Source organism: Protopterus annectens, chromosome 13.part0 (genome assembly GCF_019279795.1).
Source record: "Protopterus annectens isolate FY-2018-M chromosome 13.part0, PAN1.0, whole genome shotgun sequence".
Taxonomy (NCBI): domain Eukaryota; kingdom Metazoa; phylum Chordata; order Ceratodontiformes; family Protopteridae; genus Protopterus; species Protopterus annectens.
The window spans coordinates 600546584-600564063 of NC_056747.1; the positions used below are offsets into that span (position 1 = coordinate 600546584).

At 39.8% G+C, this 17480-nt stretch overlaps 1 protein-coding gene across 1 annotated transcript in view; it reads right to left on the reverse strand.

Moving 5' to 3' along the window:
* Positions 1–743: 743 nt before the first annotated feature.
* Positions 744–17480, reverse strand: part of EXO5 (exonuclease 5) — a 155295-nt gene continuing 138558 nt past the window's right edge. Inside the window, exons 4-5 of the mRNA XM_044054267.1 lie at positions 3672–3844; positions 744–2989 (exon numbers count right to left, since the gene is read on the reverse strand). Of these exons, the coding sequence (XP_043910202.1) occupies positions 2522–2989; positions 3672–3844 (641 nt within the window). The 3' untranslated portion in view covers positions 744–2521. The remainder of the gene's footprint in view (positions 2990–3671; positions 3845–17480) is intronic.

Genomic DNA, 17480 nt, shown 5'->3' on the forward strand with positions numbered 1-17480 from the left:
GAACTGCTCATCAGGTACAAGCAGATCACAGCTAATCTCAGGCTACCTGATCAGAAAATAAGAGATGTTTACTTCCTTGCATGCATCTACAAAGGTGGCTGGTGGGAGGTACCCCTCTTGGGTGGGGGTGGGGGGTCCCTGGACTTCCAAAAAGACAATGGGTGAACTCAATCTTTCACTAGCTGAGGGGATGCCAATAACAGCGGAGGCCAGCTAGGTTACCTCAGAATTATAATTACCTTCAGGGGTGGATGACTGAAGTGTGCTCTCTGTAGCCTTTCTAATATTGTAGTACTCTTGCATTGGCATAGGATTCTGTGAGCAACCATGTCAATGCTGGGTAATTCCAACCATCACCATCTTGTAAGATTTAAGGTAAGCCTAAAGTTTTCTCCTTCCTGCATCTTTAGGTGGTTGGGATGACACTCTAGTACTTGCAGCAATAGTCTTTGCCATGCTTTTTATCCCAAGCAACAGACCCAATGGTATTTTAAGTTTTGGCTTGCGTCTTACGGCCACTTTGATGGACTGCATTTCTCTGGCACATAACTCAGAAAATTTTCAACATGTGCTGTGTGAACTCTGAAAAAAGAAATGGTGTAAATAACAGTGAATTGTGTGATGTCATGGTGTGTGCATAGTGTCCCTGGGCACGTCAGCTGAAAACAAAACAAAAAAAAAGGTTGCAGGAGAGGAAAACATGATAAGAACAGTAGTAAATGCAGACACCACATCAGCTCAGATTAAGGTAAGAAACTGTAATAATAACACATAACAGATGTTTTCCAATACAAAGAACATGCTCAGTTATACTAAGGAATGTTGTCTTAATGCTATAGGATGATAAGTATAACCTAAAGGTCAAAAAGTGCTAGTTTTTCAAATGCATGTGTTTGGAACTTTGCCTTAAGCATATACATCGTACACAAGTACCTCAAACTCGCTATACTGACCATACAGAACACTATTATTCCACAGTTTATACCAGCTAACTTCTTTAATTCTAAGTTATACTGAGGAAACTATATTGCTGGCATCTGGAGTCTTTGACTAATAATGCCAGAAAATTCTATAACTTGCAAGTTACAGCAATGGAATCAAATCTGATAGGTGATGAGAATGAAAGAACATACCACAAAAATAAATTACATTAAGTAAATAAAATTTTAGCTTAGATTCCTTCATACATATAATCTTACCTCTTACAAAATAAAATGTTTATATAAAAAGAAAAAAAAAATCACAAGTGAATGTGCATATTTGACAGGAGAGCAAAACGTCCCCAAAATGCATTACCAGTAGTGCTTATCTTCAGAATACATCGCATAAACAATTGCTTTATACATAACAGAGGAAAATTATTCTTAATACAATATGAATACCTAGTGGTCATGTTTATAACTATAAAATAGAAAAGACTGAATAAAACACAAAGTGTGACATTACACTTGGCATTTAAAGTGGCAGTGGTACTGTAGTACTTTGAGATATCATAGATTTTATATTATACGTGATCAGTAGAGGCACTGAAATATGGTAACTGAGAAAAATAGCAATGCTTATTAGGTATATAGTGCCATGTTTTTGGAAAACAGCTCTGGAATCAGGTGAGCAAAAAAATTCTAAACCAGAAAAAAAAACTTATGACCAAATGACACTATGTTATCACACTGTTTAAGAACTGTGCACTGATGTAGTAGGTTTCATACAGCTGTCCCTCATAGTTACATGGCATATTTCAAAAAGCTTATATTCTAATGCCAAGAATGACATATTCTGACAGACACTAGCTGCCAGTACTTACAATGCATGCCAAATCCTAGGGTGAAGCAAGGCCCTAATGTGAAACAAGATCCCTGGGTGAAACATGGCCCTATGATCTATATGATCTACCTCTACATCTGGGTGTACCATCAGCTTAGCCACACTAACAATGTGTAGGTTAGTTTACTATGCTTTCTCTACACATGATCAGCACATGACTGCTTGATCACAAGTGACTGAGCACAAACTAGCTGAATAAAATCACCCTCATAGATCAAAATAAGAGCTTTTACACAGAGGCAAACCCCATGCCATACAGCAAGCATGCCCAAATTATATGTACGAACTTCACTGTAGGACAACAGTGGGGAAAATCTGAAGCTCCCCACAGAGATAAATGAATAAATCTTGCAAAAACAGTGATCCTGCAAAGGTTGTGTCTAGCCATTTATCCATGATAAAACACATCTTCGACCAGCTCTGTTCAGACAGAATCCAAACAGTTCTTGATCATAAGCAGGGCAACACTTTTCCATTACGTTCTCATAGAATGCCATTCAGTTCATTTCTTCATCCTAAGGTTTATGTTCTTTTTGTACATCCAGACGTATGTAATAAACACACACACACACACACACACACACACACACACACATAAATAGCTGTGGTAAAAATGGTCTTTTCTATAATTCTAGGGATTTCATGATGATAAATGTTAAACGAATTAATGAGCATACATGAAAATGTATAAAAAAAGTTATTTAGCTCTTTTTGTTCGCTGTTTCCATATAGTATTGCCTGCCCTTCTCATTCTCCATTCACAAACATCTGCAAAGTCACAGTACCGGCACTTCCATGCGTCCTCTATGTCAACACCTTGTGCCTCCCGCTCTCCAATCCAATACATGCTATAGAAATGTAATTCTCTAGTAACCTGTTGTTCATCAAAATGCACAATGTCTTCACCAAGTGGGCTATTATTTGCTTGGTAGCAATATTCAATTTTTAGACTGTCTATTGCAGGAATATCAGAAAATCTTAAGTTTAGGAAAGCCAGTTCCAGAAGGTCACCAAAAGAAGAAACATTAAGGCCCAGTTTTCGAGCATGCTCTAGGACTTGGGAACCCAAAGCAGTTTCTGTCTTCAGGCAAAGATATTGAGGTAGACTCTCTTGCTTTAATTGTCCTTTCACCATGGAGTCAAACAGAAGCTTATATATAGAAACCTGAAAAGATAAAATATATTTTTATAAACATGTTTTCTCAATCTGAGATATATATCAGGACACAAACTGTCCCTTCAGCAAAGTACTGTACTCAAAGCAGTGTTATCTTGAGTTTTAAACACTTAAAATTAATGCCACACTATGTGTAATATAGTCCAGAAAAATAAGACCCCCCCCACACACCTATCATCTCTTCTCTTGTATCTCACTGGATTGCACTTAAAGATTCTTCTAAATGGCAATTGAATCTGAAATGTTGTTCATGATTTCAGCTCTTCTTGCAGTCACTGATGTTAACAGCCCACAATCTTTTGTACATATGAAGCTGAATGCTTGTCAGGTTTACTTCAGGATATACATCTGACTGCAGTGCATCCAGTTATCGTCACAATACTTATGCACAGCATATGAAACAAACAGCTGCTTGCATTTCCATAATCCTGTTTCAGCTACAATGAAAAAGCAACTTCCAGTGTTAAAAGTGAAGTCGCTCATTACAGAGAATAGCTTAAGCAATTAAATTTATTGCATGCATGGTTAAAAAAAGGTTCTGTTTCTAAAGCACCTTATTTTGTTGCTAAGACAAAATGTGGGTCAAGCAGGACAAAGGTTCTCACTCTTCTGAAAGACTATAAGCAAATTTCTCAGAAAAACACTTATTGTGCACTCTGTGCTTTTCTACCTGTAAATGATGGCTCCTTTTCTGTGCAACTCCAGGTACCGATGGCTGACTGCGAGTTTTCAATTCGCATAATTCTAGCTCCCCTTTTGGACTGTAGTGTAATTCGTCAATGACTCCGACTAGGAATATGCCTTCAATCACACCAAATACAGGAAGCTCTCGCACACGACCACCTGAACATGAAAAGTAGTTACAGTGATTTCTATGAACATGAAATCCACTACCTTGAACAGCACATTTCTGTATGAAAGAGTTAAGCTATAGCTTAATCCCTTCTTTTTCTCTACAGTACACAAGTGTCGCTTTAATCTCATTGTATGTAACTAATCTTTAAAACTGTAGTTTTAAATTGCAACTTTTTTTGTACTTACAGCTGTGCCATACTTTAATTATTTGAAGCATGCAGGGCCAGCCTTATTTGAATTGGCTTCCTTGGCAAAGGGTTGCAAAAACCCCTCCCTACTGCCCACTGACCCACCAACATGCATATCATCTGGTCCCCCACTGTCCCCCACGCTGGTCTTACCCATACCCTCAAGAGTACTTATTTCTTTCTTTTCTCACAGTTTGAGACACTCTTCAATTTTTCCTGGATTTATTCATTTACTTAACATATTCAAACTAGACAAGACTGCACTCTGCTAGCAGTAGAGGAAATAACTGCATTACGTCAGAGGTCTGTGGAACTCTAGGCCCCTAAAATCTATGGAGGGCCAAAATGTTCGAGGTGCACTTTACTGACAGCTTGAACAAAACACAATTAAGAAAAGAAACTCAGTGTTACTCTTTCTACTTTCCTTTTTCCTGCATCCTTTCAATACACCCTAATTGGCCAAGACTGCACTACAATAAGTGTGGAGACAATAAATGCATTACGTCGGGGGGGGGGGGGCAGCAAGGCCCATATAACCCATGGGGGTTTTAGATACTCTGAGATGCATTTAAAAATTTTTTTAAACAACCTTTTCTTCCGATCGTGGTCTGAACAAAAATCAAGTTTAAGGACAGAAATTCAGTCGGACTCTTCAACTTTGTTTATTCCAGCATCCTTTCAACACATACTAACTGGCGAAGACTACACTGCAATAAGTGTGGAAAAATAACTGAATTAAGCTGGGGGTAACACTGATTTATAGATGCTTTAAGGTTTGTTTTAGATCTTTTTTTCTAATCTTTTAGTCTAATGACAGCTTGAAAAAAAACATGAATAAGGAAAGCAATTTTAGTCTTAGCTTTGCATTCAAGGCTCAATTATCAAGCAGACAAAATAGCAGTTCACAATAAACTGAGAAGAAAAACACTTTCAAAGGTGGCATGATATATAAATTACATCTGGGAATAGTACTTGCCTCTTTCACCTTCAAAAAAAATAGTCAACTTCTCTGTATCCCCCTCAAGGTGTTAAATTGGGATGAAAATTAAGACACAAAATGATCACAATCATGTATTTCAAGTTGCTGCTGCTGTTATATGTATATGCAGTATTCCTCCTCACCTCTACCTCCAAAAGATCTGTGTACCCTGCTGATGTCAGACTGAGAAGAAACAGAAAGAACAAATAGCACACAACATATGAGAGCCACCTGCTCATGCACCTGATGCTTGATTGTGAGGAATGTGAAAACAATAATGATCACATTAATGTTTCCAATGTGTTCCTCCTTGACAGTACACTGCTTCTGTACAAAGCTACACCTCTGAAGTTTATGATGAGGGTTAAAAAAACAATGACCATTTTGTTCCAAGTCCAACACATGACATAGGGACCAATGCACACCTTTGAGGTTTTTCATGAAAATTAAAGAAATTTAGAAAATAATCCCCAGCCTTCTATACAAGCTACAGTGACCTACTGCATAAACCTCTGAGTGCACCACAGACTATGTTGAGCTCAGGGCAAAGGCCAATACTAAACCTACATCAAGATCCATTTTTTAAACCCTGGATCCACTAGGTCTTTAGAGCCTCTAAGGTTCTGGCTGCTCTGTGAGACATGTTTTGCCTTATTTTTGAATGCTAAAGATTTGCTAGCTGTTTTTTTTAATGTTACTCCATAGTATTTTGTACATGCCTATCAGTATTGTGACCACAAATTAAAAAGAAAAAAAAGTCATACCATTATTACACCCCCCATATCAAGACTCTTGAATCCCTAAATACCCCATGGTGTGACTGCCCATGCAGACACAAATATATAACCACATACACCTACCTTCATTCATACCCCTCGACACCACCCGCCCCCACCCACATCTTCTCTAAACCTACCTGCATTGTGAATACTCTCATAGGAATGAATGTGTATCAGGCATGTGTTTTCAGCAACAAGATGATTTGTTTGTGCAAATTGGGAGCTGTCTTCATTTCTGGAGCAGAGCAAATGGATAATTAGATACTCCTAGACTGCCTCATTACTATGCAGCTCTAACAGAGAGAATGCCTTCTGTGCTGAGGCCTCTGTGACAGAGAGAGCTTCAAATGTAGAGCAGTCTATGAACTGGAAAGGCTTAACACAATGGCAAAAACTGCCACCCTAAGCTTTTCTCATCATGCTAAGACTATCTGAATCCCAGCAATACTGGCTGCAATCCAATTTGCCAGAAAAACACAAATTTTATGACTAATAGACAAAAATATGAGGCAAAATCATGGACGTTCTGCATAATTACAGACAGCTGAGAACTATGTTTAACAGTGATCAACCAGCAGCAAAGGTAAATCACTTCTATCCTCTATACCCATATCACCTTCCTGACATTATAGATGTCTTACTGTGGTGAACAAAATAATAATAATAATTATGTATTCCACCCGACTTTAACACAAATACACAATAGTCTTGCAGGACGGCCACGGTGGTGCAGTGGTTAGCGTTGCTGCCTCACAGCAAGAGGTTCTCCGGTTCGATCCTCAGCTGAGGTGCCTTCTGTGCGGAGTCTGCATGCCCTCCCTGTGCTCCGGTTTCCTCCCACATCCCAAAGACATGCTGTAGGTGGATTGGACACTCTAAATTGGCCCTAGGCGTGAGTGCATGCATGTGTGTGCCTTCTGTGGAAGGTTGGGCGCCAGGCTGGCAACTCAACACCTTAAAACTCCACTGCCAATCATGAGTGGACAGGTGATCCGCTGTGGTGACCACTAACCAGGGAAAGCCAGAAGAAGAAGACACAATAGTCTTGCAAAGTTAGATTAGTGACTGTTTAAACTGAGCAAACAACATGAGGGTCAGCTTCTTTCAAAAGACAGTGCCCCAACCCCAGCCAGCAGTTATGGCCACTTCTGCATGTACTTCAATTACTTTTATTGTGATACAAAATGAAAGCCATGTATTGTACTGCATTTCAGCTCCTCCACAAACAGAAGCCACGCATTTCAGTATTCCACCACGCTTCACACAAATCAAAATAAACCTGCAAAACCAGTATGAGCAAACAGCCACAGTTAGTCTTTCACAGGCAATCAGTTGTATGCATTACTCTAATTCACATACAGTTATTCAATAATTCAAGATATCAGAGCTCCATACGTCTTACTATCCGGAAAATGCACGTTGATGCAAATACAATTAACTGATTACTTTTTTAAAGTGAATTAGTGTACTACTAAAAAATGGTCCCTCATTTTGGGCCTTTCCCCCATTATTTTTGGTTTTTCCCCGATTCTCGAGAAGAACCTGACAGAAATTTGAAGACCAGTCTGTGAACAAACTTACCTCTTGTGCTTCTGCCTGCAGTCATGACCTCTAAAGGAAGATAAAGGAGTTGGAAGTGACTGAGCTTCCATTTTCTCCACTATTTTATAACATTTATTTAGATCCTCAGAGGTCGCTCACTTCTTGGTGCATTTACAGCTCTACTGACATTGAGGCAGTGAGCTAATGACACAGTGACTGACACAGGATCAAACTGAAAAATAAAATGGTAATTTAAGGGGATCACTTGGAATTTCATGGCACCCTGTTTTTTTTTTCACTACAGAAGTTGGAATCTTTTAGCAAAGCACTTGAGAGAATACTTTTTCCCCAGGGCCTTGCATTTGCTATACCCTCATTCAGGGGAGCTCTGGATCATTTATTTTATTAAGGCAGGAAACACCATGTTTCTTTAAGAAAATAATATAGTGCCCCCAGCCACACAGCTGAGTTGCCAATGCGTAAGGCTTACCATGGATGCATGGAAGCAAACAGTACTGACAAAGTAAAGTAAAAAATGTAAATGCACTTGACATTTACTTTCCATACTGTTAATGCTCATTGCAAGAACTGCAAAAAAGTAGAGTATAACTAATTTTACACTTGGTTATCATTTAAGGTTTATTTAACCAGAAAAAGATTTCATATAAATGACTTGAAGAAATATGAAATTTGCTAAAATTTAAAGTAAAACCTCAAATTTGTTCTTTTATTGGGGGAAAGGAGGGCTGTAGCAGAAATGGGAAAAATGTCCTGTCTACAAAATGAGGGACTGAGGGGCAGTAAGAAAGTGGAAATGAACAGTGATGCATAACAATGTCAGCTAGGTGTGTGTTTGTATGTGGAGTGTTGGGGGTGGAAGATTATCTTTTTGACAGCTCTTTTATTCCACTATGGTTTTAAGTAATGTTTCAGCACTATTCCCATTCATAACATAATGAAGAGGCAAACTACTTGCCTGACAGATTTAGTTTGCACTTTGAAGCTCTACATGAAGTGCTCTGGTACTCATTCAGACATGGAGTATTGACATCAAAAATAGGCCACAGCATCTATATGATGTGCTGCCCTTACTGCAGCAGAGGCATGTAATGCATTGGTGCTTATGGAACTGGCATAGCATCTGTGTTACAGCTGCATTACGCCTTCATGGTAGGGTGAAGCATTCTAATACCACAGTAATGAAGTGTAATACCAGTGCTGAAGAGGCATTGTGTAGTAACCTCTTAGGAATTTTTAACTGCAGAACATACTTTTTTACTTGTTCATTAGGTAAGTGAACTCAGCCTTCCTGGACCATTTTCAGCTGTAAACTGGGCCAAAAGAGCAATGATCGTACAATATACATTGGCTAGATGAAATTGTCCACTTTTTTCTCAGTTTTGCCTCTGAGATTCATGGCTGCTTGGAGGCTGGTGCATCCCTCTCCGCTTTGCTCCTGGCTCACTTCCCTCACCTACCCCCATTCCCACCCACCCTCTCATTCCCTAGTTTTGTACCTAAATATCCACACCCCCTTCTACCTCCAGCCAATACAACACCTGCCTCAATCTCCTCCCCTTCCCCTCACCTCCACACCACACCTTTTCAACATTCGCTACGTCTCACCTTAAGTCCTTGCTAGCCAATACTCTCCTAATCCACCTACTATACTTCTTACTTAGCTTCACCTCCCTCCACTCATGCACCATCATTCACCTTCAGTCACGTACTCTCCCTCTATCCTCCTCCAACAGCCACACCCACACATATGCAACCATTAGCTCACAGCTCTACAACACAACTACCTTTCGCCTCCTACCTTTCAAACTTTACCCACACATAGGACTTACCCTTCAACTCACAGCTATGTAAAACTTACCAATAAATTCAGACAACTCACTCTATACAATATAACACAAATTAAACTCCAGGCTGACATCTACCCCAACCCTGGCCCTCTCACCCACACCCCTCATTACCCAACCATTTCCCCACCCAGCCCTCCACCAATCTCTCCCCAACATACTACTAACCACCACCCCCTTCCCACGCTTCCAAAGACCAACAACAAAGACCTAGTCTTTATAAACTAAAACCTCTGTAGTATCATAAATAAAATTGAATTCCATGCAACCCTTAACTCCTACTTACCTGACATTGCAGCAGTAAATGAAACCTGGCTAAAGCCCCACATCAAAGACAAGGAAATTATTACAAATGGATATAACATAATTAGATTAGACAGACCAAATAAAAGGGGCAGTGGTGTTGCTATTATGTATAAAGACACACTCAAAGTAGAACTATTAAACTGTGCCCCTCCTGACCTACCTAACTCCGAAATCCTAATAACATATCTAGTAATAAACCCTAACAAATTTGTTATTATCATAACCACCTACCTCCCCCAGGCAATAACCTACCCATAATTGAGAATCTTCTTGCTTGGGCATCAACTAATTTCAGCCAGGAAACCATTATCTTGGGTGATTTTAACCTGTACTGGCATTCCTGCAACACCGACAGCACCTTCAATTTCCTAAATCTCTTGAATTTCACCCAAACCATATCCTGTCTGACCCGGCTAGATAAACACTCTAAAAAGCAGTCCATACTAGACTGGATACTAACAAACCCAATCTAGGTTATTTAACAGGCTGCCTTCCAGACGACCTCAGTGACCACACACCTACCTTCCTGTACAGAAAACGAGCTCAGACACAAACCAACACAATATTATAAATTCAACAGGAACAAAGAAAACTTTTCCCCCTCCACTCTCAACCATCTTCTTCAGCAAAGTAACTGGTCACCTCTTAGAAACCTCCCACTTGATCAGGCAGTCCTTTACTTCAACAATACCTTTCTTAAAATACTCAACAATCTAGCACCCACAAGAAAAATAAGAGCAAACACTAGGCACATACCTTGGCTATCTAAAGATACCCTAGCACAGCTGAAGCAGAGAGACAGGGCATGGTCCACTTACCACACTACCAAAAATAAGAGACCACACAACATATCAGCAGCTACATAACCAGACTAAGAGACAGATAAAAACAGACAAGTAAAACTATTTCCTTTCGGATCAGCAAACCCACCAATTTAACCGCAGAAAACTGTGGCAAAATATTAACAATCATCTCATCCCATGTTATACCCCTACCCCACCCACCAGCTCCAAGGTTTCAGACCCAGTAGCTACACAATTTAATACCCACTTCATTAACTCAATCACATCTCTTCTTGGTAATCAGACTAATCAACCTCTCACTGTACCCCTTCCCTCTTCTCACTCCCCCACCCCCTTCTCTTTCACCCCAATCCAAACAAGCTACATAAAATCTCTCCTTTCCAAACTCAAACCCTGCTGTCTAGCAGCTGATAAATTACCTAATGAATTCCTTAAAATTCACTGTCCCCTCAATCGCCTATCCCATATCAGTCCTAATCAACCGTTCTATCTCTGAACAATATGTACCCCATCTATGGAAAATATGTCCCACATCATTCCCCTACACAAAGGCAGCCCCTCAAAGGATCTAACTAACTACTGTCCCATAGCCATACTCTCCCCTCTAGCCAAAATCTTACACAATTGCATTCACTCCCAACTCCTTGCCTACCTCCATAATCACTAACTCCTCTCCTCCACACAACACAGCTTTAGGCCAAAACATAGTACCAGTACTGGCCTTTCACAAACACCATTCAAGATCTTATAGAGGCCAAATGGTCTTCTCCATATTCCCTGACATGTCAAAAGCCTTTGACACTGTCTCCCAGAAATTCTGCTAAATAAACTATCATCCCATGGCCTCAACACAACAACCCTGTCCTGGTTCCATAGTTAACTCTCTGTCAGCAAGCCACCAAATGGGAGAACACCCTGTCCCCCCTTCTACCCATCACTGTTGGTGTAGTCAAAGGATCCATACTTGCCCCCTTCTCTTTACAATTTTACCAACAACCTCAGCTCTTCAACACAACTAGCCTCCATAGTCCAGTATGCAGACGACTCTACATTAATCTGCACCCCCCCCCCAGGACCTACAAACAAAAATGCAAAAATCTTTCCAGGACATAGAAAACTACCTCACTAGCCATCAAATCATACTTGACCCCAGCAAAACCAAGTTAACTGTCTTCAATTACAATAAACTAAAAACATCTGACTCCACTTTCTATTCTTTCCACAAACGGAACTAAAATAGATCCCACCAGCCAAGCCAAACTTCTAGGTGTCACAATTTATGATAACCTAAGGTTTGACACCCACATCTCCCTCACCATCAAAAGTCCACTCCAAATTTGGCACCATTTACAGAATTAAACCTTACCTTGCACACAACGCCAGACTAGCCACTGCCCGCACACATCTACTCTCCACCCTCCTCTACGGCTCCCTAGTATTCACAAACATTCAGAAATTTGACCTAAATAATCTGGAATCATGCTACAACAAAATCACCAAGTTTGCCACAGGCCACCCTTACAGAACTCACCACTGCTCTGTACTCTCCCAACTTAAATGGTTAGAGCTACCAAACCTTCTAACATTTAACCAACTGTCCACAGCCCACAATATAATTCACAAACCTAACTGCCCAGCACTCAAACTAGTCAAACCCAACAGCAATCCTATAGCTTTAGGATCCTCAAAGAAACTATTGTTAAAGATTACCCAAGCCCACAACACACAGGTCACCACCCTTTTTTCCCATAAAATTGCCAAACTGTGGAACACTCTTCCTCAACCTATGGCTAAAACCCCCAGCATTCATGAGTTTAAAAACCTCCTTAAGGAACATCTACCAAAACACTGGCTCTGTTCCTGCCATACTCCTGGTTAAGCTACCTACTACTCCCTTACATTACCCTAAACTAGCTCATTCTCACAGCTACAACTATTAACTACTGAAGGCTATCTTGATTCTACACTCAATTTCAGTTAGCAATGTACTGTATACACACATACTGCTTTGTTTTTAACTGTTATGTAGACTGCATTTCTCTATCTTGCAATTACTGTATCACACTGTTCTCACTATTAACTCGTGGCCATTTTTTGTTAAATTTGTTAATTATTTTCTAATTATTGTTATATAACTAATGTCTTTACTGACTTGCTTTGTACATTGTTGATTAATGCGCATTCAATTTGATTGTTTAATACTGTCTATTTGTATGTATGGAGCTTTTTTCCTCAGACCTCTGCTGAAAATGGGCCTCATGACCAGTCAGACATTATCCAGCAAACAAACAAAATAAATAAAGTTTGTAATCAATCAACATGTTTTTTAGGAAGTAAGAGCTAGAAGATACTTATGGATAATTTGGTGTAGCAAATCAAACAGCATGTATTTTGGAGGCAAGCAGAAGCCAGAGTACCCAGAGAAAACCCAAACCCAAAAATGAAGACTATTCCACACAGACAGTGACTGTGGAGCAGGCCCGAACTCCAAACCATGGAGTTCTGAGGCAAAAGTTTTAACACTAAGCCACTAATCCTATCCATGGTGCACTCAGTGGTTACTCACTGCTTGTGAAGTACTCTACAGTGAAAGTTCAGGTCACAATGTACTGTATGAAAAAGTGTCATATTTACTTGATGCAAACAAAATCCACAAGTTATCATAGTTCCTCTCTAGCCATAATGTTATTTAATGGGTAATACATTTAACTAGAGCAATGTAACATGGAAGCTACACAGTGTGTGTGTGTGTGTGTGTGTGTGTGTGTGTGTGTGTGTGTGTGTGTGAGACCTGCTGAAGGACAACATTTACAAATACAGAACAGTTGTTGTTGTGTCTTTCGGCTTTTCCCGGTTAGGGGTCGCCACAGCGGAACTCCAGTCCGCTAATGATTGGCAGTAGATTTTTACGTGCCGAGTTGTCGGTCCTGACGCACAACCTTCAATGAAGGTACGCCCATTATAGGTTCATAGGTTGGTACTAGGCTATCAGCCCTAGGGCCTATACAAGCCTAGCCATAACAATTCCCTGGCTATTTCTTCCCACAGTATTTACTTTCCTGGACCCCTGTCTAGCAGGGCGACTGACATGATCCCTGGGGTGAATTTCCTTTCTCCCATCCAATCGTCAAGGTTCCTCTTGAAGAGGTCCAAAGAGGCACTCTGCTTGACATGTATGGGCAATCTATTCCAGAGTCTGGGGAGTCTCTGGGTCAGGAACCTATCCCTCCAGCATGTTTTGTTTATTGTGATGACAAGGTTTAGATCCCTGGAGCGTGTAGCTCTGAGGGATTGGGATTTCTTTAAGTGTAGCATGTCCAACAGCTCTGGGTTTGACATGGCCTTGTATGTTAAGCAGAGATCGCCTCTGAGTAGACGATATGCGACAGAGTATAGCTGGAGTTTTTTAAGGCGGTCAGCATAGGGCATCTGCTTTAGGCCTGTGATTCTTTTAGTGAGGTATTTCTGAGGCCTTTCCAGTTGTTGCAGATGTCTTGAGAGGTACATACCAAATGGGGCGTTGTATTCTATAATGGGTCTAATGAGGGATGAGTACAGTGGGACAATGACCTCCTTTTTCTGGATGAAAAGCCCTTCGTGATGAGGTGTGCCACATAGAAGGATTTCCTGACTGTTGTGGCGATGTGGTTATCGAAGGTGAGACCACTGTCCACCTGTGTCCCTAAGTCTCTTATCACACTTTCTGTGTTTAGTGTACTGCCACCTATATGGTAATTCATGGATACATGTTTTTTCCCAAAGGGGATAACAATACATTTCTTGGCATTGAGCTTGAGCCCATGGCTCTGGCACCAAGCATCTGTTTCTGTAAGGTCCTTTTGTAGAGTATCCACATCATTTGGGGATTCAATAATGGCTCCCAGTTTGCAGTCATCTGAAAACTTTGTTAGCCAGAGTCCCTTAGTGTTGACCTGTACTTCAGAGAAGACGCTCTAGCTGAGAATCAAACAGAATAACGTCTTACTATGAGGCGACAACGCTACCGCAGCACCACCACCGCAGTCAGAAATACAGAACAGTAATAAAAAGAGTTTACAAAGCCATGAATGATGAGTAATACATTGTTAAAATGCTTATGGCACTAGCATATTGTACTAAACACATTTCTATGTAATAATACATACTTTTCACGTTTAGCTAATTAAATTAAATTCTGCTAACCTGCTTCTTAGGAAGTGGATACAAGAGTCGGTGTACAAAGATGACACAAACTTATAGTAAACTCCTATTATGTATGCTGCTAGAATTCAAGTTAATACTATGAAACAAGATGCATACTACTACTAAGTAATACATGTACGAATGCAGTTTCAGTGGTTGACCCAGGAAGATGTACATGTTGGTACGCCTTTCTAATGAACAGCACTGAGGTACTGGCATTTGCTGACAGGGAAAGCACGTCTCTGTAATACGTCTGACTCTATACAAAATTATAAATGTTGGCACAATTTGGGCCAAGTTTAGAATGGCTATGCTGATCATTCACATAATTTCCAGGACTCAACAAATACAGACAGAAATGGATGCCACCAGACAAGCTACAATCTACGTAGCCTGTGATCCTTCCTTTACATGTCCTTAAGTGTATCTTTCAGTGATTGCTCAGCTAAAACACATATCCACTATATCATATCAAAGAACTGAAAAGTGTAGTTATTCCATTCACTCATGCCCTATACATGATTTGCCTTATTTAGAATTCTAAGGGGATGGCCAACCTATAAAGGCAAGCAATGGAACCTAGAGGGAAAGCCAGTCTATCACAGGGTTTAGAAAAAACACCTATAGCTAAAGGCACTTCAGCAATACTAGTCAAGCTACCACCATATCTTTGGCTGTCAGAAGTGAAAATCAAAGTAAACAAGAAAACTCTGCACAGAAAGCACCTTCGTCAAGACCTGAACTGTGGAATGAATTGCTGCGAGACAGCAACATTAACTGACATTAATACCTGTTATTTTTGTGTTATATTTACTCACTGGTTAAGCCTGAAACAGGTCCTAAAGGATCTGTGCTCTGCCCTGGTTAATAAATTTAAGAAAATAAACTATCCAGATATTGTCAATTAATACATAGCTGCTGATAAGGCAGCGATATAGTTATAAAACAGATAAGCCTCTTTGGGACAGTTTACTATTGGCTGAGAAAAAAGCAAGTAAGTAAATATTTTGTGCTGCAGAAAACAAATATTGAGTAACTGACTATATCATTTGCTGGATGTATTAAATACTGCTCAATTGTAAATGCATTTAAGATGTTTAGCTGTTTATTGTTATATATTCTTTATTCCAAGTACTAACAGTGTTCAAAAGTAAGGTTGTAAACTATATCGACAGTCTGTATTTTCTGTTTTTCAAGAAAAATGCAGAGGGGAGAGATATTTAATACATATATATATATATATATATATATATATATATATATATATATATATATATATATATATATATATATATATATATATATATATATGTGTGTGTGTGTGTGTGTATATATATATATATTAGATCAGAACACATACACATCTTGTAAAACAGTCTGTTTACTGTTCTTTATTTATAAACTGTATGTATTTTGTTTGTGGAGGAAAAAAATGAAACACTCAAAAAGTCTGAATCAATCACTACCAGTAGACAAATAGGAGCAGAGCTTGTAGTAACCATATGCTTAGCAGCTACCAACAAGATAGACAGTGGGGTGGTGTATTTGATATGTTAAACCCGTGTCTAGTTTACACACCACCAACAGAAGGAAAGACCTAAAAAATTAGGGCCAGATTCCAAAAAGTGTTGCTCTCAGTGTAAGTCTGCCCTTATTCTGAAAGACTTGCTCTCAGTGCAAGTGATTACTTTAGTGCAAGGCCTATCTATAAGCAGGCTTACACCAGAGGCCAGATTCCAAAAGACCTGCTCTCAGTGTAAATGACCACTTTCACCGAGAACAAGCCTTTTGGAATTGGACCCTTAGCAAAATCACCGTAATGGCTGGGAATTAAACCTAACAAAGCAGGAGTGTAATTTCAATTTATACTAATAGAATGTATCGGTGATTATATGATCAAAACACATATGCATGTTGTATCTTGCTGCATACACAGCTGTGGTTGATAAGGTCCAACAGCTCAGCCTATGACATCTAGCCAACAAATGTAAATATTTGTTTAAAAGCTACATGGTGGCAAGGTTGGGGGGTATGTTTCCATCTCATAAGCAAGTTATCACCATGGTTGCCCTTTTTGTTTCTGCCTGAAGCAGCCACTGGTCTTATACTGTAGGTCTAGAAGGACAGTCTACAATTCTGATTATTTAGTGAGGAAAACAGAATAATTGTTAATTATTTTAAGGATTCATGTTGAGAAAATATGCAACATGTTCCCAGTCACATACTTGGAAGGACAATAAAACCTATCTGCTTTAAAAGTTTTTTTTTTTTTCAAATCTGTCATAAAGGCTTTCCTGTACAAAGATTAGTTAATTGGAGTGGCACCCCTAGCGGAATCATGGCCACAGAACTGCAACAAAAGGACAGTCTGTCACAACCAGCACAGATATATCAGACAATGGGGAATAGTGTAAATAGAAGTGGTCCAATTTGGCAATCTGGATAGTGATGGACACACACAGCACCAATCTAAGAACCCCTTGAATATATGTGTCCATTACAGTGCTACATATGTTGTTGCACAATACCACAGCAGTACCTGGGCTACAATTATAGCAGTTTATTCTGTAGATGCACAAATCACTGAGAATATTAGGTGAAACAAGGAAACACAACATAAGTGCCTCAATAGGGGGCTGGAGGGGAAGTGTGCGCATAACAGTTTTACATGTTACTTCAAAGCATGTTGTACCTTACAAATGTGCAGTGCACTTAGAGTGAGCAACAGTGTTGAAGTTCATCTGCACAATGCCCATGTTGCTGTGCTTGTTCAGCTCTCTGGACATAGAGTAGCCAATGTTAATAGGTAATTGCTACAGGACACCTACTTGTGCCTGCTGTGCCTCCCCAGGTGTCATGTACAAGAGCACATGAAGATGATTTATAGACTCATAACCATTCTTGTCTTGCAGGGCCCCTCCCTCAGATATTACCTCCGTTCTCCAGGACAGCCATGCTGGTTAATCCTGAAGTAAATTTG